The 25,544-nt window shown below is 43.2% G+C and overlaps 1 protein-coding gene across 3 annotated transcripts in view; it reads left to right on the top strand.

Moving 5' to 3' along the window:
- STAC (SH3 and cysteine rich domain) overlaps positions 1-25,544 on the top strand; it is a 198,787-nt gene that overhangs the window by 132,329 nt on the left and 40,914 nt on the right. For all 3 annotated transcript variants that reach the window (XM_032459291.1, XM_006188360.3, XM_032459292.1), the window contains 2 exons: positions 23,584-23,684; positions 25,132-25,213. In XM_032459291.1, the coding sequence (XP_032315182.1) occupies positions 23,584-23,684; positions 25,132-25,213 (183 nt within the window). The remainder of the gene's footprint in view (positions 1-23,583; positions 23,685-25,131; positions 25,214-25,544) is intronic.

Genomic DNA, 25,544 nt, shown 5'->3' with positions numbered 1-25,544 from the left:
TACGTTGTATGAGCTGTTTATATATTCTGGAGATTAAGCCTTTGTCAGTCACATCATTTGCAAATATTTTCTCCCAATCGATTGGCTGTATTTTGTTTTGCTTATGGTTTCCTTTGCTGTGCAAAAGCTTGTAAGTTTAATTAAGTCCTATTTGTTTATTTTTGCTTTTATTTCTATTGCCTGGGTAGGCTGCCCTAGAAAAACATTGCTAAGATTTATGTCAGAGAATGTTTTGTCTATGTTTTCTTCTAGGAGGTTTATCGTGTCTTGTCTTATATTTAAGTCTTTAAGCAGTTTTGAGTTTATTTTTGTGCATGGTGTCATGCCCATCTCTTTCTGGTTTCCTTGGTTCCTTCACTCATTCCCTAGTGCCAGCATTGCCCTTGACCTTGGACTGGACACCTGAGACTGCTCCTCCACTGCTGACCTGGCTCCCGGGCCCCTTGGGTTAAGCAGGCAGTGTGGCATGTCCTCCTGCTAATTGAGTCTTGCCTCCAGGACATTGCTAGCCATTAAGGTCACCTCCTTAGACAATCCTGTTCCAGAAAATGCAGTCACCTGTCTGTGCAAGCCAAATTTGATCAACCCAATCTTTCGTGGAGACGTGAGAGAAACAGGCAGTCAGGTGGGCCTATCAGCCCCAGTGCTGAGTCAGCAGGACTCAAGACCCAGTCTTAGATGAGGAGAATCCTCTTATGCTTGGTTAGATGAACACACTTCCTCCACCAGGCTGGTCCACTCTTGCCACCCTTAGGCCTTGGCAGTGGGAGTCAGGGTGGGGCACCCGTCTTCACTGTGCATCCACTGCATGTATTCCATCTGTGGCACCCTGTCTTTACTCTGAACTAGCTGTCTACAGACTCGTTTCAGGAGAGCACTGAAATTTCCCCCTGGTAATCTGCATCTTACTCAAACAGGTCAACATGCACTATTAGCATAACTAACTCAGTGCACGAGTCCACCCATCAATGAAGGTTTTTCCAAGAGATTCCATCCTGTTGTTTACTGCCAGATACCTGGTGTCCAAAACTATTTTTAAATTAACTAAATTTTTTTAGTTGGCATTCCCTTAGAAAACATGGTATTAAATAGGCACATATTTTCTAAACAAATATTCAGCAAAAAGGCTGGATTTCATTGCCTAAAATTTCAAGTTTCCTCATGCAGTCACCGCACATTCAAAGAATCATTTACTTTCGAACTGTCCAAGTGGCAATCACTGGGGGAAATAATAATGGCTTCTTCTTAGGTGAGAATCCCTAAAACAGGGATTGCCCAAGACAGACATTGTTGTGAAAGTGATCTGTTACGGGAAGTGCCCTCAGGAAAAGGGGAATGAGAGAAGCAGGAAGGGAAAGGGAAGGAACTGCTGGAGCTGGCATCACACTGAACCTGCCCATGGGGAACTCGGACAGAGACTGCCCTGTTTCACACAGTAGCCCCATCCTGAGATGAGGGGCTGGCCTTTGTCTGTTCCTACCACTCAGTCATTGGCCACGGCTGCCCCCAGGAGGCAGTGGGGGTGTGACATCCCAGGCAAGGAGGATCCCCTTTGACTGAGAACAGTTCTCTGAAAAAGAGCCTATGAGCCATTAGCAGCCGATGCTCACAGCATCATCACAATAAATAAGCTCTGGGCTTGCCAGCCACCAACAGCATCCCTAGCTCCAAACATACCATAATGCTACAAGATGCAGTATAAAAACATCCTCCACTAGGAGTGAATTTAAAATGCAGATGCACCTTGGCATTGTTGTACCTATAACATAGTGTTACCATTATAATGAATAACATATAGAACGTGAGGAAAACCTGCATGACACTGAGTCCTGGACCTTTCTGCCAGTGCGTTTGTTTGACCATTAATTTAGTTATTTCCTGACCTATTCTCACCTTATCCGATTGCTTGAAAAAGTCATAAAATATTAAAACATTAGTCAAACCTTGAATGGAAATATTCACTCACCATTGAAATTGTCTGTTGGTGGGAAACGCCAAACAGAAATCAAGAGGAATATTAAAAAGCAGATGTCAAATCTGTGTATCCTCAGGATGGCATTAAAACTCTGAGGTGCCATCAATCATGTAGCTGGACAATTGTTTTAGGAGCTGTATAGCTTATAAATAAGAAAATATAAGTGCTCTCTAGAAACTTTTTCTTAAATTTCAAATAGATACTTTCCTTTGGGCTGTGGAACTCAGTGGTTTGTCCAATGGGATTGTTAATCTCTGGTATCTTAATTACTTAAAGGTAGTAATTTAACTGCTGCTTTTCTATGAGAGGACAAAAATGCAATCTCATGCCCAGTCCAACAGAATTAATTTCTTTGTATTCTTTACTCATCCGGGCCCCTTGAGAGAGATGTGTTAATTCTGGGGACAGAATTTTAAGTAAATAAAACCAAAGTACACTCAAGGTAGGGAGATAGTGACCCTACCAGGGAAGGAATGTTTGTAGGAGGTGTCAGTGCTTCGCCTGGAGAAGACTTTGGGGAACTGAAGAGATCTCTTCTGGAAGAGGGTTAAACTCACTCGGGGTCTCCCGTGCACAGTGATGGATATTACAGGGAGGCAGAGTTCAAGATGCTAAAAAGAAGAGCTTCTAAAAGTAACCCCAGAGGTAGGCTCCATGGAACTGGGGAGGGGGGATTTTCCGACGTGTTTGGGAGGTGCTGGACACTACACCCGCTTTGGATATTCGTAGCGCACCGTCGTGTTGTGAAGTCCTGCTATCCTGAACAACTGAGTGTTTTCAGTGGAGACCAGAGACAGTAAAGCAAACGGATTATAACTAAGGCGTTCTCCCTCCTAAGACCTCCTTTTCCCTAATTCCACTTGGCTGCCTTTGAGCACTTTTTGGCACGTGTCTCTTTAATGGACACGATTCAGAAAGCCTTTCCAGTGCCTGCAAAAGCAAGTTCATTAAAGAGCCATTAAGGCTTCAATTCAGATCCTGGGTTCTCAGAGAACATTGTACACAGCACCCCTCAACCCAAGAGGTACAAAATACAGCCAGCCTCTTCTGTTAGTTTCCCGAAACTTTACTCCTGCTGCCAAGTACTATGTATTTTAAGAAATTGCTCATTGAGAATGACTTAAATGAAAAAGGAAACCACATTCCTTCCAGCAAAGATTGAGCAGAAATGGATGTTGGTAGACCCCACGGAAGAAGGTATCTTAGAGGGTAGGGAATAGCTCAGTCGTAGAGTGCGTGCTTAGCATGCATGAGGTCCTGGGTTTAATCCCCAGTACCTCCATTAAAACATAAATAAATAAGCCTGATTACCTCCCCCTCCCCCCACCACCAAAAAAAGAAGGTATCTTAGAGCCTCACACAGAAATGGAAGCGACCCCTGTCAGGGGCTTGTGTTACACTCTGGGGCATCACATGGGGCTGCAGGGCATCACTTCTGCCAAAACAGAAGACAGGACAAGGGGAGGTGAGAGGACCCCTCACCACCCCAAGGTCCTCATGTTGTTCTCTGAGCCCATTGTCAGCGCCCTAGCCTATGCTGTTCCTTCTGGAACATGTGGGATGCCTTCTTTCCTGCCCCAGTTCTCCATCTGTTCCAGCCCCAAATCTGTCAGGACTCAAGTAAAATGCCTCCTCTGGTTCTGCAGTAAGCACCTTCTCTGAACGTTTATGTCATTTCTCAAACGACCCAGACCTCCGTAAGTCCCTAGAAAACATGATCTGATCTGATGTCTTGTGCCTGTTCCCTCAGCAGCCAGCACAGCATACACCTGGCACATAGAGAGTATTTAAAAAAATCATAGTGAGTGACTAGGAGGAAAAACAGTCTATAATACCACTCAACAGAAATAGACAAAGAACAAAGAAAATGCCCTAATCCCTTTGAAAGCCATTCCCCTGGTTTGTCAAGTCTCCACCCTGCCTAAAAAGAAGCTTGACACTGAAGCCCTTTTTCCTCCTCTGTTATCTTTCTCTTCATGTCTCCTTTGTGCTGCATTTTTTTCAACTGAAGTATACAGTCAGTTCAATGTGTCAATTTCCAGTATACAGCACGCTGTCCCAGTCATGCATACACATACATATATTCATTTTCATATTCTTTTTCATTGAAGATTATTACAAAATATTGAATATAGTTCCTTATCCTATACAGAAGAAATGTATGGGGTGTCTTTAATCTATTTTTATATATAGTGGCCAACATTTGCAAATCTCAAAGTCCCAAACTTACCCCTTCCGACCCCCTTTCCCCTGGTAACCATAAGATTGTTTACTATGTCTGCGAGTCTGTTTCTGCTTTGTAGATGAGTTCATAGTATCCTTTATTTTTCTTTTTTTAGATTCCACATATGACTGATATATGGTATTTTTCTTTCTCTTTCTGGCTTACTTCACTTAGAATGACATATTTTTATACAATGGAATACTCCTCGGCCATAAAAAAAGAATAACATAATGCCATTTGCAGCAACATGGATGTGCTGCATATTTCAATGTAAAGTGACTCAGCCCACAAAGGTCTGTAACAGCGATTGTTCCCTCCTGGTGAATTATATCCGCATCCAAGTACAACGGCAGCCTACACTGTTTCATACTTCTGTCATGAACGCCCGCTGTTACAGTAATTCTTCCATCTTAGTTTTTTTTTAATACTTGCTTTCTATGCCATTAGCTACCTTTAACACTAAACCTTTTTGTCTTGTCATCTCAGTGCTTCTTTTGAAAATAAACATAATTACATTTTAGATTTCTTTTCTCCCTACCTGAGTTTTTATTCTTAAATGGAAGAGATGGATGCATTTGTATTTATTGTTAGGAGTTAAATATTTGGCTTTCCTTCTGCCTGTTACCATAGGATTTCTATTTTGTGTTTCCTGTTTCCTTCCAGTTCGTGTGTGTGTGTGTTAGTCATTGTGTGATTTATATGTTACTTCTTTTTATAACCTCCTGTGTTTTGGCAGATATATATTCTTCTCCTAATGATGACCACTGAGATTTTCAAAAAGCACTGTTCCCCATTTCTCAAGTTATTAAAAAGTAAAAATATACATGGTATTTTTAGTCCTCTATTATTCCAGATAAGCCTACCAAACTTTTAATCCCAACTCCCCTCCTGCCAGCAGTAGTGTTTTCTTGTTTTCGCAAATGAAGGATGACACTCTTGTCAATCCAGATTTTTATTGTCATTCCAATGTTTTGCAGTTAAGACCTTTGAGAATAAATCTTAAGAGATGCACACCTTTTATCACAAGATTTGTGTATATATTTAAACATTTCTAGTTTTAACTGATTTTGATATTTACCACCAGTTCTATTATTACATAACATCTCCATTCTTCAGCTTTTATTTTTGTTTCTCCGTTGTTCTGCATATATTTTCAGTAGTATTTTTCTAGAAGAGGACAAGAGCACCACAAGTGTAAGGGAGGTGGCTGCCGGGGCGCCACCTGCTCAGCTAATGACGCTCCCAGGTCGGGGCGCAATGGTGAGCCGGGTCCACCTGGGGACTTTTTTTTTTTTTTTTTTAACTCTTTCCCTATTCTATTTTGTTTTTATTCTTTATTTTTTAGTTAACATACAGTCGGTTTACAATGTTGTGTTGATTTCTGGTGTACAGCATAGTGATTCAGATATATATTCCTTTTCATATTTTTTCATTATAGGCTATTATAAGCTATTGAATATAGTTCCCTGTGCTCTATAGTAGGTCCTCGCTGTTTGTTTTATATTTTACATTACCTGAACTCCCAGTTTATCCCTCCACACTCCCCTTTCCCCCTGGCAACCATAGCTTGTTTTCTGTGTCTGTGAGTCTGTCTGTTTTGTAAGTAAGTTCATTTGTGTCTTTTTTTTTTTTTTTAAGATTCCACATATAAGTGATACCCTACAGTATTTTTACTTCACTTAGTATGACGTTCTCCAGGTCCATCCATGTTGTAGCAAATGGCATTATTTTATTATATTTTATGGCCGAGTAGTATTCCATTGTATAAATATACCACAACTGCTTTATCCAGTCATCTGTTGATGGGCATTTAGGCTGTTTCCATGTCTTGTCTATTGTAAATAGTGCTGCTGTGAACATTGAGGTGCAGGTGTCTTTTTGAATTAAGGTTCCCTCTGGATATATGCCCAGGAGTGGGACTGCTGGATAATATGGTAGTCTATTTTTAGTCTTTTGAGGAGTCTCCATACAGTTTTCGATAACAGCTGCAACAAACTGCATGCCCACCAGCAGTGCAGGAGGGCTCCCTTTTCTCCACAGCCTCGCCAGCATTTATTGTTTGTGGACTGTTGAATGATGGGCATTCTGAGTGGTGTGAGGTGATGACCTCATTGTAGTTTTGATTTGCATTTCTCTGATAATTAGCAATTATGATGTGCCTGTTGGCCATTTATATATCTTCACTGGAGAATTGCTTGTTAGGTCTTCTGCCCATTTTGGGGTCGGGTTGTTTGTTTTTTTGTTACGGAATTGTATGAGCCGTCTGTATATTCTGGAAATTAAGCCCTTGTCAGTCACATCATTTGCAAATATTTTCTCCTATTCTGCAGGTTGTCGTTTTGTTTTGCTTATGGTTTCCTTTGCTGTGCAGAAGCTTCTAAGTTTAATTAGGTCCCATTGGGTTATAGTTCAGGAATTCTCACAGGTCCCACTTACCACCCCTCAGCTGTTCTGTGGCTTCGTTCCCCAGCCCGCTGTCCTCTCACTGAAGCTAGTAGCGCACTCTCCAGCCTCCCCATTTACGCTAGTCCGTGAAATCCAAAGGCCTGAGAACTGCTGCTTGAGGACAGTGATGTGATCACCTGCAGGGTCGGTTCTGGCCTTCATTCTTCTAACAAGGACTTTGTGGAATTTTATTCTTTGTTCTCCTATATTCCCCAGGTTTTTTATTCCTTCTTTTGACTTCTTTATTGGAATATCTGGTTCTCCTGTATTTTACTCTCAGCCAAAAGCAGATGCTGTCTGTCTTCTGCTTGGTCTCATACAACCCTTTAAGTTGCCTTCCCTTACAGCCCTGTGAAGGAGTGAAGGAGGCGGGGGTGTGATGCAGTCACCTACATCAGACAGATGGCAAATGCGCCAGCATGAACTCCACAGGGCGGAGGCTGCGGTGTGTCGTGTTCAGTGTGGTACCCTCAGCGCTAAGCCTGGCACTGGACCTGTAACTGGTGTTCAGTATAATCTGTTGAGTGAAAGAATAGATAAATGAGTGCTCAGCCATTGAGAAATACCATTATCAGAGTTACGGTTATGATTATTTTTATCATACACAAAGGAAAAATTCCGAGGAGTTGAGGAGGAACAGCAGATCATCTGACCCCTATCTGGCCAGTCACTTATGCAGTGAAGGTACGGTGGTTGTGTTCTGAGGAGTTAAGGAGAAACAGTACGTCATCTCAACAGCCAGGGACCCACCAAACAGTGCTGGCTCGGTGCTGATAGCTAACACCTTCATAAATTCAACTGAAGGAAACTGAGGTAGCAAAGGAAAAGGGGCCAGACTTATCTAGAAACTGGAAGAAGTGAGAAGGAGCCCCGAGCCTTTCAGCTGTAGGCCTGCTGGGCCTCCGCCACACAGACACTGTGGTGTTCGGCAGGCAGGGTGGCTTTAACAGGTCTTGTGATGCCCTCACTGGCTTTCCAAGGCCACCCCACCTCCTACCTCCATCCAGAGGATCAGACTGAGATGTCCTGAAGCCACATTTGTGAGGGAGAATGTCTGAATCCCATTTGGGGGGCCAGTCTGGGGAAGTCAGGAACTCAAAGGGACCGTTCGAGTCTGGTTCATCTCAGTGATGTGAGCCATGCTTCTACGTTTGTCCCTAAAATTTATTTTCTTAAGGTTCACATAGGCTGATATTAGGAGGACATGGGCACTCACATCTTCAACCCCCTCCTTAAACATCTGGTGACTATTAAGAATAAGAAAGGGACCAGGTGGTGATGAGAGAATCTTTATATGCAGACAGCTCTGCAGAAAAATCAACATTTCCCAGGTTGCCAGACACTGCCCCTGTCTTACCAGTGGAAGAAAGAAAATGTGGAACTTCATTCCTGTGAACTGTTTATTTTACTAGTAATTAACCGAAGTCTTCAATGGTCAAACTGGGGGGGGGGGGGGGGTTAAGAGCCAAAAGAAAGAGACTGTCCGTCTTGAATTAGACATCATGATGTTTGCAGATGTTTTGGTGATTTCTTGAATCACAGAATAGAGATGAACTTTTAGAGGAAAAATATTTTTCATGTCCCAAGGAAAAGATTTGTATTTTAGGAGTCTTTTAAGATCATACCTCAGCGGAAAGCAATGACAATCCGGGAGAGTATTTTCACTGCGTAAGTAACTGGTCAGACAGGGGACAATGATAACTTAAGGTGGTTTTGTTACACTTTCAGCCATTCCCTGAGGTCACCAGCTAGACGCTATTTAGTAATATCATAGCAAATATATATATTTCCATGTTCTTCTGAGACTCGCTGTGCTTCATATATTTTCTCCTTGTCCCATGTACCAAGAAATTTTAAAAGATGCCCAGGGCAGAAGGAGAAATCATGCAGGCTGGAGTGGAGTAGACAGAGAGTAGACAGTACTGTGAATCTTGGATACATTTTAAGAGGTTTCTAAACTTGCAGCTATAAAGCATTTCCAACTGTGACGATGCTGATTCCTGCCTTCCTGCTTGAGGTTCAGACCGAGCTGTGACAGATAGATGCAGAGAGGACCCATGATTAATTCCACGCTGGGAAGCTAGGGATCTCCAAGAACAGGCCACTTCCGCTTACAAACACAGGAGACAGAGACCTGTTGGAAGGTGTGTACCCTGCACCTGCATTCAGCTGCCAGGGCAGGGAATGCTCCACTGACCTACTTTAGAAATGTGCCTCAGCTTGTGCAGCTGCAGGGATACCACGTAAATGACAGAACTGGGCCAGGAGCAAAAAATAGGCCAGCCCTTTGTGTGTGTCTGGGACTCAAAGCATCGGGCAGGTGTGTGTGTTTGGGGGAGGGGGGGGGACACCTGTACTGTGACCCAGTGGTTAAGGACAGAGGATGAGGGGAAGAGAACTACTAAAGCATCTTCTGTGTAGCTTACCGAACACTGCCTGGCTGCTGAACCAGAAAAATGAAGAGATTATTCTTTCACAGGCTTAGTTTACCTGGAAAGAAAATCCGGAAACTTATAGCTCCCCTGCACCCCTGGCCCCAACAGCATGACGGAAGGCCAGCACAGGAGTGCATGCATGCACACCTGTGCACACGTGTGCTCACCACACACACACACTCCACCTCCAGCCAGAGAAGTGTGTTTCCACAGACACGGCAGGAACGTGGTGTCAGGAGTTTACATCTGTTTCATTCCGTCCCTCATCCTGCACAATCTAAGATCCAAGCATTTTAGTGCCGTAAAGAGAAGTGACAAGAATGTCTCCTTGAACCCACGGAGGGACAGTGAGCCAGCCTGACTCTGACCCAGAAGGACTCTGTTGCTTTGCATGAGATCAGCCTGATAGCCCCGTTGGAAAGGAGATTTCAAGGAACTTTTTTTTTTTTCAGAGGGATGAAAGGTCACTTTTAATTTTTTTTTCAAGAAACATTTTCTGAGCATCCATTTTCTCCTTTTAAAAATACTTATCTGGTAGATGTGGCGTAAAGATCCAACAAGACAGGACCCAGAAGCCGTGGTGCCCAGTCAGCAGCAGTGTTCAGGGCTCTTTGCTTGTCGTCCTGTCCTGGTGTCACAGGGGTGCGTGCTGGGGCTGGCCAGCCGTCTCGCCCCAGGTCTGGTCTCTCCCCTGGTCTGGTCTCTCCCCTCACCTGCCGGACCTCTGCTGCCTGAGATGCCTTGTGGATGCCGAAATGCTTCCATCTTCACACAGGGAAGCAAAGCATCTCCTTCCTGATAAAATCTGCCGCTTTACTGCTGGTCTCTCCTGCTGGGGCAGATGGCGCACCTGCATGCTCTCAGCTCCCTGGCCAGACCCCCAAGACCACCTTGGACTCCCCCCAGCCCCTCTCTCTAGAAATCCCATCCATGAACACACTTGGTCAGTTCCACTCCTGTGGTTTCTCCATGGCCAGTCCCTCCTCTCTTCCCACTGCTCCCGCCTCAGTCCAGGCTCCACACCACACGCAAACTGTTTCAAGAACAAAGACAAAGAATTTGTAGAAGTGAAACTTTGTCATCATCAGCAGTGCTAGTGAACATCTACAAGTGTCACTGCAAACAGATTCCAAACACAGACCTGCAAGAGAGAGCCATCAGAGCCAGAATGGAGTAGAGGGGTCGAGGGTGGGTGTCTGCGTTCTAGCTCTGCATTTAGTCAATTGAGTGACCATGGACAACTGATGTACCTTCTCTCCATCCCAGTGCCTCTCTGCTGAGAAAATAGCAATACTGCATGATAACTACGTAAGCTGATACATGGGAATGTTCTTTGTTGACTATGCAACTCAAAAACTGTTCATTATTATTAAAGGGATCTTTCTGTCGAAAGGTTAGATTAATAGTATGCCAGATTCCTGGGAGAGCACAGGGTGGGTAGAGGGAAGGCGCATAGCCTAGCTCGGCCAATCCATTCTTGGGAGACGTGAGGATAAACACAAATTCTTGAGCCCTAAGCTGGGAGAACAATTCTGAAGAAAGCAAATGAGACTGTGAAAACTGCTAACCTCAGAGAAGAGGAGAAGATAGAGCAGCAGAGATTATGAGTCCTGAGGTCAGGGGTGCTCCCAGATGGTCATGAGAAACTGATCGTTCAGAAAGACATCTCCTCTGAAAACTTCAAGCCGTACACATGTAACAGAAGGAAAGCCCGGTGGCCTCGGTATTAGGATGTGAACCGATGACCCAGAGGGCAAAGGCCATGGGTTCCAAACACAAAGCCCTGAGCCAACCCGACTCCCGTTGCTATTTCTGAAGCCCAGTGCGGGTGAGGGGCGGGGGAAGTAGGGAGAGTTTTTCCACTAGTAGTCAGGAACCGAAATAGGAAAGATCAACAGAGGCATTTATAAACAATGAATGCCATTAATTTTTTTTAAGCTAGGAAGGGGTTGGAAAAGATGTACTGTAGCAAGGAGTAGGGAAGGTAGGCAGGGAAAGATGGCCCAGGGGTCTTCACATTTTTTTAACGGTCCTTTCTGCTTGCTTAATGGCATTTCAGGTTGCTGGTGAATTACCGTATTAGTGAATTTCCAGGAAAGCTTGGAAACCATCTTGTTCAGTTGAACTCGTAGTAAGGAAGAGATAACATGGATTATTTTTAATCGAGGTCTCGTGACTACAGTTCAACTGTGATGGAAAAAATGTTCCCTTCTTTCCCCTTTATCAGAAAACTTTCTAACTCAGTGATGTCCAAACTTGGGGGACAGTTTAAGCTATACTGATCTAGTTCCAAAGCTCACGCTCTTTCTAGTGCAGCACATTCTGAAGACGGCGACAGGTAATCTAGGGTGCCTTTGGGGATGGTGAGAAAAGACTGTAAGACCTGGTTTGAGCTAGGTCTGCTTCACTTCCCAGTGTGGTGAGACAAGACCATTAGATCAGGACACCGGACACTGTATTTTTTTTTTTTTACCTTTTTTTAAATTGAAGTACAGTCAGTTTACAATGTTGTGTCAATTTCTGGTGCACAGCACAATGCTTCAGTCATACAGGAAATACATATATTCGTTTTCATATTTTTTTTCGTCATGAGTTACTGCAAGATATTGAATATAGTTCCCTGTTCTGTACAGTATAAACTTGTTGTTTATCTATTTTATATATATTAGTATCTGCAAATCTCAAACTCCCAATTTATACCTTCCTACCCCTCTTACCCTCTGGTAACCATTAGTTTGTTTTCTATGTCTGTGAATGTCTTTCTGTTTTGTAAATAAATTCATTCGTCTTTTTTTTTTTTTTTTTTTAGATTCCACATATAAGTGATATCATATGGTATTTTCCTTTCTCTTTCTGGCTTACTTCACTTAGAATGACAATCTCCAGGTCCATCCATGCTGCTGCAAATGGCATTATTTTATTATTTTTAATGGCTGAGATGTATTCCACTGTATAAATATATCACAACTTCTTTATCCAGTCATCTGTCAATGGTCATTTAGGTGGCTTCCATGTCTTAGCTATTGTAAACAGTGCTGCTATGAACGTTGGGGTGCATGTATCTTTTCAAATTAGAGTTCCCTCTGGATATATACCCAGGAGTGGGATTGCTGGATCAAATGGTAAGTCCTATTTTTAGTTTTCTGAGGAATCTCCATACTGTTTTCCGTAATGGCTACACTAAACTACATTCCCACCAGCAGTGTAGGAGGGTTCCCTTTTCTCCACATGCTCTCCAGCATTTGTCATTTGTGGACTTTTGAAAGACGGCCATTCTGACTGGTGTGAGGTGATATCTCATTGTTTTGATTTGCATTTCTCTGATAATTAGTGATATTGAGCATTTTTTCATTCGCCTGTTAGCCATTTGGATGTCTTCATTGGAGAATTGCTTGTCCAGGTCTTCTGTCCATTTTTGGATTGGGTTTTTTTTTGTTATTAAGTTGTTTGAGCTGTTTATATATTCTGGAGATTAAGCCTTTGTCAGTTACATCATTTGCAAATATTTTCTCCCATTCCGTAGGTTGTTTAGTTTTGCTTATGGTTTCCTTTGCTGTGCAAAAGCTTATATGTTTAATTAGGTCCCATTTGTTTATTTTTGCTTTTATTTCTATGCTGGGTAGACTGCCCTAGGAGAACATTGCTAAGATTTATGTCAGGGAATGTTCTGCCTATGTTTTCTTCTAGATTTATCGTGTCTTGTCTTATATTCAAGTCTTTAAGCCATTTTTTAAATTGAAGTACAGTCAGTTACAATGCTTCATTTTCTGATGTACAGCACAATACCCCAGTCATGTATATGCATACATATATTCATTTTCATATTTTTCATTAAAGGTTACAAGATACTGAATATAGTTCCCTGTGCTATACAGAAGAAATATGGGGGGGGGGGTGTTCATCTATTTTTATATATAGTGACTAACATTTGCAAATCTCAAACTCCCAAATTTATCCCTTCTCACCCCCTTTCCCATGAAAAACGTAAGATTGTTTACTATGTCTCTGAGTCTGTTTCTGTTTTGTAGATGAGTTTATTAGTGTCTTCTTTATCTTTTTTTAAGATTCCACATATGAGTGATAACCACATGGTGTTTTTCTTTCTCTTTCTCTTACTTCACTTAGAATGACATTCTCCGGGTCCATCCATGTTGCTGCAAATGGCATTATTTTATCATTTTTTATGGCTGAGTAGTATTCTATTACATAAATATATCACAACTTCTTTATCTAGTCATCTGTTGATGGACATTTAGGTTGTTTCCATGTCTTGACTATTGTAAATAGTGCTGCTGTGAACATTGGGGTGTATGTATCTTTTCCATTTAAAGTTCCCTCTGGATATATGCCCAGGAGTGGGATTGCTGGATCGTATGGTAAGTCTGTTCTTAGTGATATGAGGAATCTCCATACTGTTTTCCATAATGGTTGCACCAAACTGCATTCCCACCAGCAGTTTAGGAGGGTTCCCTTTTCTCTGCAGCCTCTTCAGCATTTGTCATTTGTGGACCTTTGAAGGCCATTCTAACTGGTGTGAGGTGATACTTCATTATAGTTTTGATTTGCATTTCTCTGATAATTAGCAATACTGAGCATTTTTTTAATGTGCCTGTTGGCCATCTGTATGTCTTCACTGGAGAATTGCTTGTTTAGGTCTTCTGCCCATTTGTGGATGGGTTGTTTAATTTTTTATTAAGTTGTATGAGCTGTTTATATATTCTGGAAATTAAGCCTTTGTCAGTGGCATTAGTTGCAGATATTTTCACCCATTCCTTAGGTTGTCATATTGTTTTCCTTATGGTTTCCTTTGCTATGCAAAAAGCTGGTATGTTTAATTAGGTCCCATTTGTTAATTTTTGCTTTTATTTCTGTTGCCTGGGTAGACTGGCCTAGGAGAACATGGCTAATAAGCTTTATGTCAGAGAATGTTTTGCCTATGTTTTCTTCTAGGAGGTTTATCGTGTTTTGTCTTATATTAAGTCTTTAAGAGATTTTGAGTTTATATTTGTGTATGGGGTGACGGAGTGTTGTAACTTCATTGATATACGTGCTGCTGTCCAGTTTTCCCAACACCACTTACTGAAGAGACTGTCTTTTCTCCATTGTATGTTCTTGCCTCCTTTGTCGAAGATTAATTGACTGTAGGTCTGTGGGTTTATTTCTAGGCTCTCTATTCTGTTTCATTGATCCATATGTTTGTTTTTATGCCAATACCACACTGTTGATTACTGTAGCTTTATAGTATTGTCTGGAGTCTGGAAGGGTTATTGAAAATGGTATTTTTAAAGAGTTCTGGACTAGCTCCTTTTGTATTGAAGTATAATTGATCTACAATGTGTTAATTTCTGGTGTACAGCATAGTGATTCAGTTATACATATATATTTCATTTCATATTCTTTTTACAAGGTATTGAGTATAGTTCCCTGTGCTACACAATAGGACCTTGTTGTTTATGTATTTTATGTGTAGTAGTTAGTAAATGCAAATCCAGTTCTTTTATCCCTGATTTCCAAATGTGATCAGTCAAAAATCTGCTTGATGCAAGCAGAAAATACAACTGAAAGGTTTCAGTCCAATCTAGTTGATGGAGAGGAAGAAATAATCAAAGGACACCAGCCAGAGATGCAAAGTCAATGGTGAATTAAATCAGACTTGCTATAGGGTCCCAGCTCTACATCTTACTAGCTAAATCATCTTCAGTAAACTATTTAAACTCTGTGATCCTCAATTTTCCATTAGTTAAGTGTGGAATAATAACTAACTTCAAGAAGTGTTGTGTGCAAGAGGACATATGGGATGTCCCTAACTCTTGCTGATTCTGAGCACTGTCCCCAGATGACGTGGCCCTGATCTTGGTGTCCTCTCAGTTGTCAAGCTTTCAGGAATGAAGAAGGCAGCTCTGTGTACACAAAGGAAAAGGGAATTCGTAATCATGATCCCTGGGTTCAGATTTCATCTCTGCACCCCTTCTTCGTGTGGCCTTACAGCAAAGACTTGCATCTGTGGTTGTCAACCAGGGGCCGTGTTGCCTTCAAGGTAAAGTTTTAAGATTTAGCAAATAAAAAGACTGGCCACCCAGTTAAATTTGAATTTCAGAAGTTTTTTTAGTGTATATCACAGACAGTATTTGGGATGCAGTTGTCCCATGGAATATTTGAGATACTCTTATACTAAAAAATAATTTATCTTAAAATTTAACTGGACTTTCTGTAATTTATCTAGCAAGTCTATGCCCAGGGACATTTAATAATGTCTGGAGATGCTTTTGGTTTTGACAGTTCAGGAGAAGAGGTGCTCCTGGCATCAGGTGGGTGGAGACCAGGGATGCTGCCATCCATCCCATAATGCATAGGCCAGCTGCCTGACACTCATGCAGCAAAGAATTACCAGACCCTAAATGTCAATAGTGCAGAGGCTGAGAAGCTCGGCTGGAACTGGCATTTTTTTTTTTTAAAAAGTGCTTTGAAATCAGTAAAGCATTGAAAGCTAGCCATTAAATGTTGAAAGCAAAATAAAGGGAGATGGGCGCTTTCCCCCAGACAACCAGAGGCAGTGGAAGAACAGTCCGTGAAGTCTGCCCAGTGTGCTCTGAGGAATCAGAGGAAGGAGGGACCTTGAAGGACGCTTTTCCGGGAAAGGAAAACAAAGTCTGCCGCCCAAGTCAGTCCATGCAGGGTGCGCAGCGCTGGAGTGAGCGGGGTGCCAGGCCGGGACACGCAGTGGCAGGACGTGGCATCCAGGGCGGCGCTGTCCCCCACCTCCGCCCTGTTGCTCCCATTCTTTCCCCTGAGCTGTCAGACTCCAGACCCCGCCCGCCAGTTCACAACAATGGGAACTCCAGAAACAAACCCAGCAACTCCCCTCATCTCAGCGTGACTCGATAATCCTTCAGGAAAGTAATGCTTCCTTTTGGAGACAGGTAGTATCTTACTTTTCACAAAAGGAAAATATGCTTTTTATAGAAAATGAGCAAATACAAACAAACAAAAACAAGAACAAAAAAGCACTTATGCTGCAACCTAGGTAGAAATATTATTACCATCTTGGCACATGTCCCGCCAGACTTCTTTACCTGCATGTATGTGCTCACTAAAGTCAGAGTTTTCTAAACATTTTATGTTTTACTGTGTTTTGACCCTTTAACATTATATTGTGAACATATGAACGAGACAGAGGCAGTGGTTGCACAACACTGAGAATGTACTAAATGCCACTGAACCGTTCACTTTAAAATAGTTAATTTTATGTCATGTGAATTTCACCTCAATTTTTTAAAAAAGTGGGGAGAAAAAAACAAAGCTGTGGCCCCGAACCAAATCTGGCCCACTGCCTATTTTCATATGGACAAGTTTTTACATTTTTTTTAGTTGTTGAAAGATAATCCAAAGAGGATTTCATGACACATAAGAAGTATATTCAAATTTCAGTGTCTATAAATAGAGTTTTGTGGAGACACAGCCACGCTCCTTTGGTTGCTTATTATTTATGTCTGCTTTCAGGCTACAGCAGCAGAGCTGAATAGATGCCGTAGAAACGGTGTGGCTTGCGAGGCTTAAAATATTTACCATCTTACCCTTTACTGAGAAACTGTTCTGGCCCCTAGTATAACCCCTCAGAAGGAGAAAACAAAAACAAAAACAAAAAAACCTTCTAACTTACTTAAGGGCCAAGGTTGGTGTTGTTGAATGGCTTTCTTCTGGAGAGACCCTTACATTCTACTGCCAAAATCTTCAGATTACTGGAAGATAAGTATTTTTCAAAGGAGGAATTGGGAAGCTGTCTGCCTTCCTCCTGGCAATTATGTCTTCATGTGATGAGCCTACAGACTACACTTTAAAAATACTACATCTTCATCCATTTATCTGTCAGTGGACACAGAGGTTTCTTCCAAATCTTGGCTACTGTAAAGAATGGTGCTATGAACATGGGGGTGCATATATCCTTTAGAATTAGCGTTTTTGTTTTCTTCAGATAAATACCCAAGAGTGGAATTGCTGACTTGGATAAAGAAGATGTGCTGTATACACAGATACATGTATCTATATATACCATGGAATATTACTCAGCCATAAAAATGAAATTTTGCCATTTGTGACAACATTGATGGATTTGGAGGGTATTACACTTAGTGAAATAAGTAGGAGAGAGGAAGACAAATACTGTATGTTTTCACTTATATGTGGAATCTAAAAAATAAAGTGAATGAACAAGCGTAACAAAACAGACAGACTCACAGATGCAGAGAACAGACTAATGGTTATCAGACTGGAGAGAGGAAAAACAGGTGAAGAGGAGTGAAAAAAATCAAACTACTAGGTATAAAATAAATAAGTGTACAGCACAGGGAATACAGCCAATATTTTCTAATAACTTTGTGTGGAGTATAATCTACAAAAATATCAAATTACTGTGTTGCACACCTGAAACTAATACTGTAAACCAACTATCCTTCAATAAAAATACTAGAGGATAAGACAGCATTTCTGATGCTGTGGTGGGTATCATAAAAATATCGCTGGTGGCGTGCTCAGTGTGGGAGAGGTGAGTACCAAAGAGTAAGCCCAGGGGAGTGATTGCATCCTCTCTGACCCTCGGTCTCTTCTTTCTCCCCCATTTCCCTAAAAATCATAGCCAACAAGGGCAAGGGAGAGACTCACTGACCTCAGTACGGCTTCTCCACAGTCCTTGCCAGAGGTTCCAAATGCTAGTCTGAGCAGAAATGAGAAGTCTGACATCTCAGCTGCCCGTCTTTCAGTAGTGTGAATGAGAGTGCATACCCATCCCGTCTGTCTTGCTTTGCTGTTGCGCTTGTCTTTTTTAATACTCTAGCCTCACTCTCACACCTTTCCCAGTGTAGCCCCCTTTGTTCTGGTCCCTGGAGGATCTCTCCAGAAAGCGGCCCAGTTTGCATTGTAGACGTGTGCCTAGAAAGCTGAGGGGAAATTCCGTGTACCCTGGCAGTTCTCACAGGATTTAACCAGTAGTTATATCTCTTCTTTTGGCCATGGATCTCAAAACTTTTACCAGTTTGGTCTGGGTCAGGCAGTTAGAGGTTCTGTTAACTTACCACCATAAATAAAAGAAAATTATTATGCATTACTGTGATTATAACTTTAAATATTATTTACATAAAATATTAATATAGTTGATAAGTATGAATGCTACTTAGAGCTATGCAGTGAATTCATTTGTAAATGAAACATTTCTTTAATATTTTATATCATATTCATGTTCAAAAGGTATTTGAGGTAAACTCTGACAAAGCAAGGATCAGCTTACTTGTTTGTAAATGGAGGTGTAAGGGAGGGACTGGGGTGTAGTCCACACGGGAGAGGAGGGTGTTGCCTGATCCAATCCTGAGGCTGGAATGTCCAGGTCAGCCTTAAGTCTGGAAACCGTGACCTCCAGGAAAGTCATTCTACAGAGTTGAGATGCTGCACTTGAGCCATGTCACCACTTCCTTTCCTGCGTAATTCTGTCTCATTCCTTGGGCTAGCAAAGATTCAAAGGTAAAAGGCCCACGAATAATGCTAGCTGCATGGTGATGCCAGTATGTATCATCCAGCGGAGGTTTTGTTATAGTGTTTAGTCTAGAAAGACGGATTCTGTCAGCTCTGCGCATAGTCCCTAGCCCGGAAGTGCCTCTGGTCTGCCCGGCCGCTGCAGACTCACCCACTGCGTCAGCTTCCGTCTCTCTGGCTCTGAGGTCCTTCTGTGGGTCGGGCTTCCGGCCCCCGTGGGCTCTGCGCTCCTGGTGCAGGCCGTCTCCTCATCCCCTGCCGACTCCTCTCCCAGCCGTGGCCTGTACTGGTGGGGCTGAGGGGAGCCCAGTGGCCCAACCTATGAGAATAGGAGCCTGGAACATCCTGGAACCATCTCGTCTGTATTTACCTTTGAATCATTTATATATCTCTTATGTAATTCAAGGAATATGTATGGGTCTACTTCTAGATATACACACACATATATATTATATATTTCTAGATTTAAGAAATTTTTTTCCCAAACCATAGTGAAGGATCAGTCTTACAGTCTCATTTACATTCATTCCAATCAAATAAATTGTAGGGGTGATTCTACGGTTGTACAATCTGGAAGCAAACTAATTATCAGTAACAATTATAATGACTGTTTATTGGTGATTTAAGTACCGTCTGATTACAAGTTTATTTTTACTCATTCTCTGTATTTCTCTAGGTGAGTGATCTCAAGTGCAAACCATTGTTTGAGCCTGTTCTGTCTTTAACTCTGATCCTACATGCAGTTCAACTAAGGGTTAAGCAATGCCTTGATGGCAAAATGTTATCAGAATGAGTCTGACCGATTGTTTTAGAAATATCTATAATCAGTATCATTTTTTAAAGAGCCTGTCATCCAGTGTAGTTGATTCAGCCCTTTGCATTGAGAAAAACCCCTTCAATATGTTCTCCCAATGCCTATATATGAAGTTTTTATTCACTGGAGTTTCAGCACTTGGCTTTCTACAGACAGCTCACTCATTCCTAGTGGTAAATGATACCAGGCTCGCAAAACAGCTCGGTGCCTGACAGTTAGTGTTGTCCTGGTTTGCACTGATCCATTCCCAACTCCACCTCAATATCATAACTCACATTCTGAGCAATTTTCAGCCGTAACTCACAGAATTCCCTTAGCTCTATCCCACAAGTTCATATCCCAAGGAAGAACTGATGGTGTCTGATCAGCTGGCCCCCATACCTCCCTGTCTCCAGACACCAAGGACCACATCATGTGAAGGGGTTGACCTGACCCGGTTTCCAGCAACTTCATTTTTTTTATTTGCTTGTTTTCACAGTAGGACGTGAGAAGAGTTTAAAGACGGTCCTGATGGTACTGAAAAAAACTACCAGGGAAACTGCGTCATCCTAAAACCCAGACTCACTTCTGAAAGACGACCACGTTCATCCTCTTTAATGGTTTCTTCTGGCATCTATTTCAGTATTTCTAATCTCTTCTACTACTATTTATTGACCAAGCAAACATGGGTTGGCGTCCTGCTATCAAGGAGAAGGGTTCAGCTCTCACCCCGTGCCTGTTCCCCTCTTCCTCCATCTCACCTTCCCGCAGGAGTTCTGTCACAATCTTGGCTGCTCCCTTGCTCTCTCATCTTCCCAGGTCTTTTTATCACAGTTCTGTGTTAACTAAATGGTCAGTGTATACACTATCATGACTACTGCTATCTTCCAAATCAAGAAGTGTACGATGATTACGTTTCTTTCCTTCCACAAGTTTTCTATTTTCATTTCCTGGACTTTTCGTGCACCTATGATTGGGATTTTTTTCCCCCCATATGCTCCCATGTATCTGTCAAATGCCATGTCTATTATAATATCCAAATCTAAAAAAGTACCAGTAAACTTTCAAGTTCCGTGTTTTTCCCCACGTCTACTCCCTTAATTCATCTATGGCTCTTGTCTAGGGCTGTTACAGTGTGGTCATATGGGCATATCATTCACCTCTCCTCTGGGTAGGTCTTCTGTTGTGCACTGAAGCTGATATTTTTCTCTTTCTTGATTTACTTATTCATCTTTCTGAGGCACATCCTTCAGTAACTTTCTAAGAGAGAGTACATGGGAAGTAAATATTTTTAATTCTTGGAGCTCTGAATAGCTGTTTATTCTGCCTTCATACTTGTTGATAATTTGGCTGGATATAAAATTCTAGGTTGGGAATCATTTTCTCAGAATTTTGAAATCCTGCAGTTTTGTAAGCCCTGTGGCCTTCTATATTCCAAGTTCTTCTTGGGAAATTCAACCATCCTCTCTTCTGCTGAATTGCTTACCATACCTCCGGTGGCTGTCTTCCAAGTGCGTGCTCTTCTACTCTCACCACTCCTCCCAGTAACCTTGTTATTTGGAATTTGTATCATCTTTTTACTCTTACTAATTTTAGTGGGGTTTGGGTATGAGCAAGTGGGCAGTTCTTACTGAGTGGCTGGCCAGTCCACCGTGTTTACTCCAAGTCCAGAGATCTCTTTGTTTCCAAGTATTTAACCCCCTGCAATCCCCTTTGCATATATTATGATGCTGCTACTATTAGCAACCTTTAGAGTAGTTGCTGACGTTCCCATTTGATAATGAGACAGCTGAGGCTCCAAGAATGGTAGTAGTTTCCTTAAGTTTCAAGAGCCAGCCTGAGAGATACTCAAATTTAAAACCATGTTTTTCCTGCCCTACTGAGGCACGAGGGTCACATTCAGTGCTGCCTCTGTGACAGAGGGCAGTAGTAATACAACAGATTGGTCCACGGCTGCTCCGCATCTTGCTACAGTAACCTAATGCCACTGCTGGGATGTGAATTTTTCCTTTGAACTATTCTCTGAGCCACAGAATACAAGCTTTCCTCTTCAGCCACTCTTGTATTCCAGAGTAGGAATTGGAACACCTAAAACCGAGTAATTGCTGGTGGTCTGACTCATACAGTGGAGTATATTAGAACAAACAAGGAGAACTGAAATTATGGTGTTCAGGTCTGAGGGAAAATACACCGTAATATATAATGGCTCTATTTCAGAGTCTAGCACACAAAGAAATAACTTTCCTCTTTGAAGCTTTCACTTAGATTTTCACATAAGACACAAATAGCATTCTCTATTTGAAAACAAAAATTAAGTTACTGCTTCCAAAGTCCAGCCTTTTGAAGGCATTGCAATTGTTCAGCTAAGTGGTTATTCTTAAAAAGAAAAAGACTTTCCAGCTAGTATTTATGAACAAGCACACCTACCTGATAATTCATGGTGTTTATATGTCACTTCGCCTTTCTGTGGTTATAACAGCAGACGTGGTTTGTGTTCAGTGATGCCTTTGTGGAGGGTGTTTTCAGGCAGGACCTCCTCTGACCTGAGGCAAGTCATTTTGCTGCTTGGACCCTCAGGCTTCTCATCTGTGAAATAAAATCATAGAGATGATCTGCAAGTCCTCTTTTCGCTCTTGAATGCCATTTCTACATCATCGATGAAATCAACTTCAATTAATTATCTAAATCAGTCACCACTGACTTCAGTGCATGTGTGCCTACAGAAGAATTGGTTCGTTAATTTCTTTAATACTTACTTATTTATTCATACCCAGAGCCGGGTCTACTGTGGACAGATTCCATCCTTAGCTTCATTGAGTTCATAATCCAGAGGAAAAGGCAGACAAAAACAAACTCTCAAATAGTCATTGTGATAAATACCATGAAAGATAACAACAGAGTGCTAGGAAAAGACACGTTAGACGGGGGAAGTGGAATGTCTCCAAGAAGGCTTCATTGGCGAAATGACGGGCAACCTCAAAGCACGAGGAGCAGTGAAACAAGGGAAGAGTGACGGACACAGCATTCCAGGCACACAGGCACCGCGCGTAAAGACCCTGAGGGTTTAAAGAGCTTGTGCATTTAAAGAACTTGATGAAGGTCACGTGGTTAGACCCTGGTGAACAAGACAGGCTGGCCTGAGATAGTTAGAAACCTACAAAGTCTTGCCCCCATGGTGAGCATTTTGTGCAACATCAGGAAGGCAGGCAGAGCCACTGAGAGAAGCTAAGCAAGAGGAGGAGGGGATTCAAGCACATCTGTAGATAACTCTGGTCCTGCTACACACGCTGGAGGGAGGGGAAAACAGATGAAGGCAGTTCAATCCAGATTCAGTCTAGACAAGGGATGGGGGTGGTTTTGATGAGGAGGCAGTGGTGGTGAAGAGGGTGGATGTTCCCCACTTGGGGTATCGTCATTGTGTGTCTGTAGTCAGCTGTGGTACATACAGTGGGAGATCTGTGGCCTCACGTGTCATGGTACTTGGACGTATTAATTCCTCAACTCCACTGACGTATAGGGGTTCCCACTGCCTTTCAAGGTGGTCTTCTCGGGCAGCATTCCACATAGCCACATGTGATCCACAGGAAATATTCCCACATCCTTTTCCTGACAAGCTTTTGGAGTGCAGGCCTTGCCTATGTGACTCTCTGTCCTCAGTCACTCCCATCTCTCCGCCACTGAAGAGCATCCTCAGCCCCACTTCCATGCAGACCACACGGTTCCCCTCTTTGTTGGTCATCCTCCAGATAGTCTGCCCAACAGTTCAAACCCTGTGATGGGAATTCCAGCAAAAGGGAGCAGAATTTCAGGAGTTGGACTACTCAGCAACACTTCCAGGAGAGCAGAAATGTGACCTCTATGAACAGAAATGTGACCTCTATGAAGAGCAAAGAAAGTAGGATTTGCAGGCTTGAATTGAGAAAACAGTGGAAGCAGAGGGGGCTGCGATTTCCTAGAGGAATGAACAGGGAAGGACTGGAGGGAAACCAGAGGCGAGACTTTCGGTAGAAAAACGTGGAAGAATGGGAGTGGCATCTCCCATGACATTTTGTCCATTCTGAAAGCTTCATACAAAAGTCAGAAGAACTGCCTGGGTTCTGGGACCAATCACTTTTTCAGTGAGTTCAGACCAGTTACCAGGAAAAAGAGTAGGTTGTAGCCTAACCAGAGCTCACCGTCTCTCCAACAGGAACTACTGCTAAACACGGGCTGCGCTGCAAGGCCTGTAAGATGAGCATCCACCACAAGTGCGTGGACGGCCTGGAGCCCCAGCGGTGCATGGGCAAGCTGGTAAGGGCCTGGGCTGGGAGTGTGCCCTGGAACCCCCTGTGCAGGGCTCCACCCTGCCCAGTCAGATCACTCCATTCAGACCCCTTCCTGGCAGCACCCGGGACACCAAGAAGGTAGCCCCGAATCTTGTGTTGGCGAACTTGGCTTCCTGGTTGGCGTAATGATAGAGCAGGGGGAGAGCTTTGTCAGCCTCAGATGTGCATGTTTCACTTGTGAAAAGGATCCAGGGTCCTTAATAGGGTGGACAGCAGCCTGACTTGGGTTGGGAGTTTCTCAGTTTTTACACCAGAAGTTCTACCTCTGGGACTGTCTGGATTTTAAAAGTAAAATTCAGGCATCCTAGTAACCCCCTCAGCCCCAGGATGATGAGGGTGGTTGGCTGCCCTCACCTCACACTTAATTGGCTGACAGCTCAGTGGGTGTCAAGAATGGGCTAGAGATTACTTGCTCCATGTCTGTGGGGCAGTTAGTGGAAATCTACACTGCTTCACAGATCATGGTGGCCAAACCAAGGGAGGTGGGCTCGGCCTGGCCCGTTCTGCACTCACCATCCCATCTCAGGGGCGTGGGCTTCAGGACTGGTGCCACACATTGATAAAAAGCAACCCAGGGCACTTCTCAGGATATCTGAAAGTAGGATGGCCAAGGAACTCTAGAAGGGACCCAGAATGTCTACCCTAGAGATACTGAGGGCATGAGAACTGTCTTCAAAAAAATTCAAGAACTGTCACCCAGAGGAAGAATTCCATTGTTCTCTGTGGCTCCAGGGAAAAGACCTAGGGTCAGTAGGTACCAAGCCTTAATCAGAGATAATGTCACCAAAGTCCTGCCTCCAGGGTGAGTGAGAGCTCCTCCTACCCAGCCCCCAGCACTGGCAGTGTTCACAGGAAGATACAACTTGCAAGGAACACTGGAGAGGATTCTGGGATTCTAGTAGAGGCGGGGCCCCTAAGTTCCCTTCTAACACTGGGAGACAGTAAGCAAGACTCTTAAAGAGCTCACCTCCTTACCCTCATTGGCAATGTCCTCTTCTCGAAACCCCCCGCCTCACTTGCTCCCCTCCTCCTCCTCCAATGGTGATGCCCACAAGCCAAGGCAAAGACCGTGATGAGAAGTCAGGAAAACAGAAAGGAACCTGGAACACACAGCGCCCAATTCTGAGCAGAGCTCATGAGACATACCAGGGACCTGAGGTCTACCTGTGAGGTCTGCTTGCCCATGCCCGACAGGGAGGGGCAGGGCTGGGGGGGCTTGCTTTCTGGATGGAGTTTTGCTCCATTGGCACCTGTACCTCCCCCAGGGATAAATTATAGGACATGTCAGCTTCTTAACGGGAGATAGGGAGGTGCCCCTGGAGAAACCAACTAGTTTCGTTTTGAGAGTTCTTGTGTGGTTGTCTCCTTTCATCAGTGACATTAGGCCCTTCTCTTTCTCATTCTCTCTCCAGCCAAAGGGGTTTCGGCGTTACTACAGCTCCCCCTTGCTCATTCATGAACAGTTTGGATGCATTAAAGAAGTTATGCCCATTGGTGAGTTGGGACATGGATGGGTTGAGTTGGGTTGGGGGCAGCAACATCAACACTGGTGGCTGCTCCTCTCCCAGGTCCCAGGGCCACAATACCAGCGAGGGCTGTGTGTGTGCATTGGTTTGGTGGCGAACTGAGTTATGGTCGTGTGTTTTTGCTGGAGGGAAAGCATAAAGTGGACCAGATTCTCCAGGAACTTTTGTCCTCCCCCTGGTGAAGCCTGAAAGGCACTCAAGCCCCAAAGGCTGCGGATAGACTCTGCCAGCCGTCAGCAGCCTGGTGGGGAGAAAAGAGCTTTGAGGACGGCAGCCCAGACCTGGGTCAAAGCCCAGCC

Source organism: Camelus ferus, chromosome 17 (genome assembly GCF_009834535.1).
Source record: "Camelus ferus isolate YT-003-E chromosome 17, BCGSAC_Cfer_1.0, whole genome shotgun sequence".
NCBI classification, from domain to species: Eukaryota; Metazoa; Chordata; class Mammalia; order Artiodactyla; family Camelidae; genus Camelus; species Camelus ferus.
Note: the sequence above shows the minus strand (reverse complement) of the source record. Positions and strands in the feature narration are given on the sequence as shown.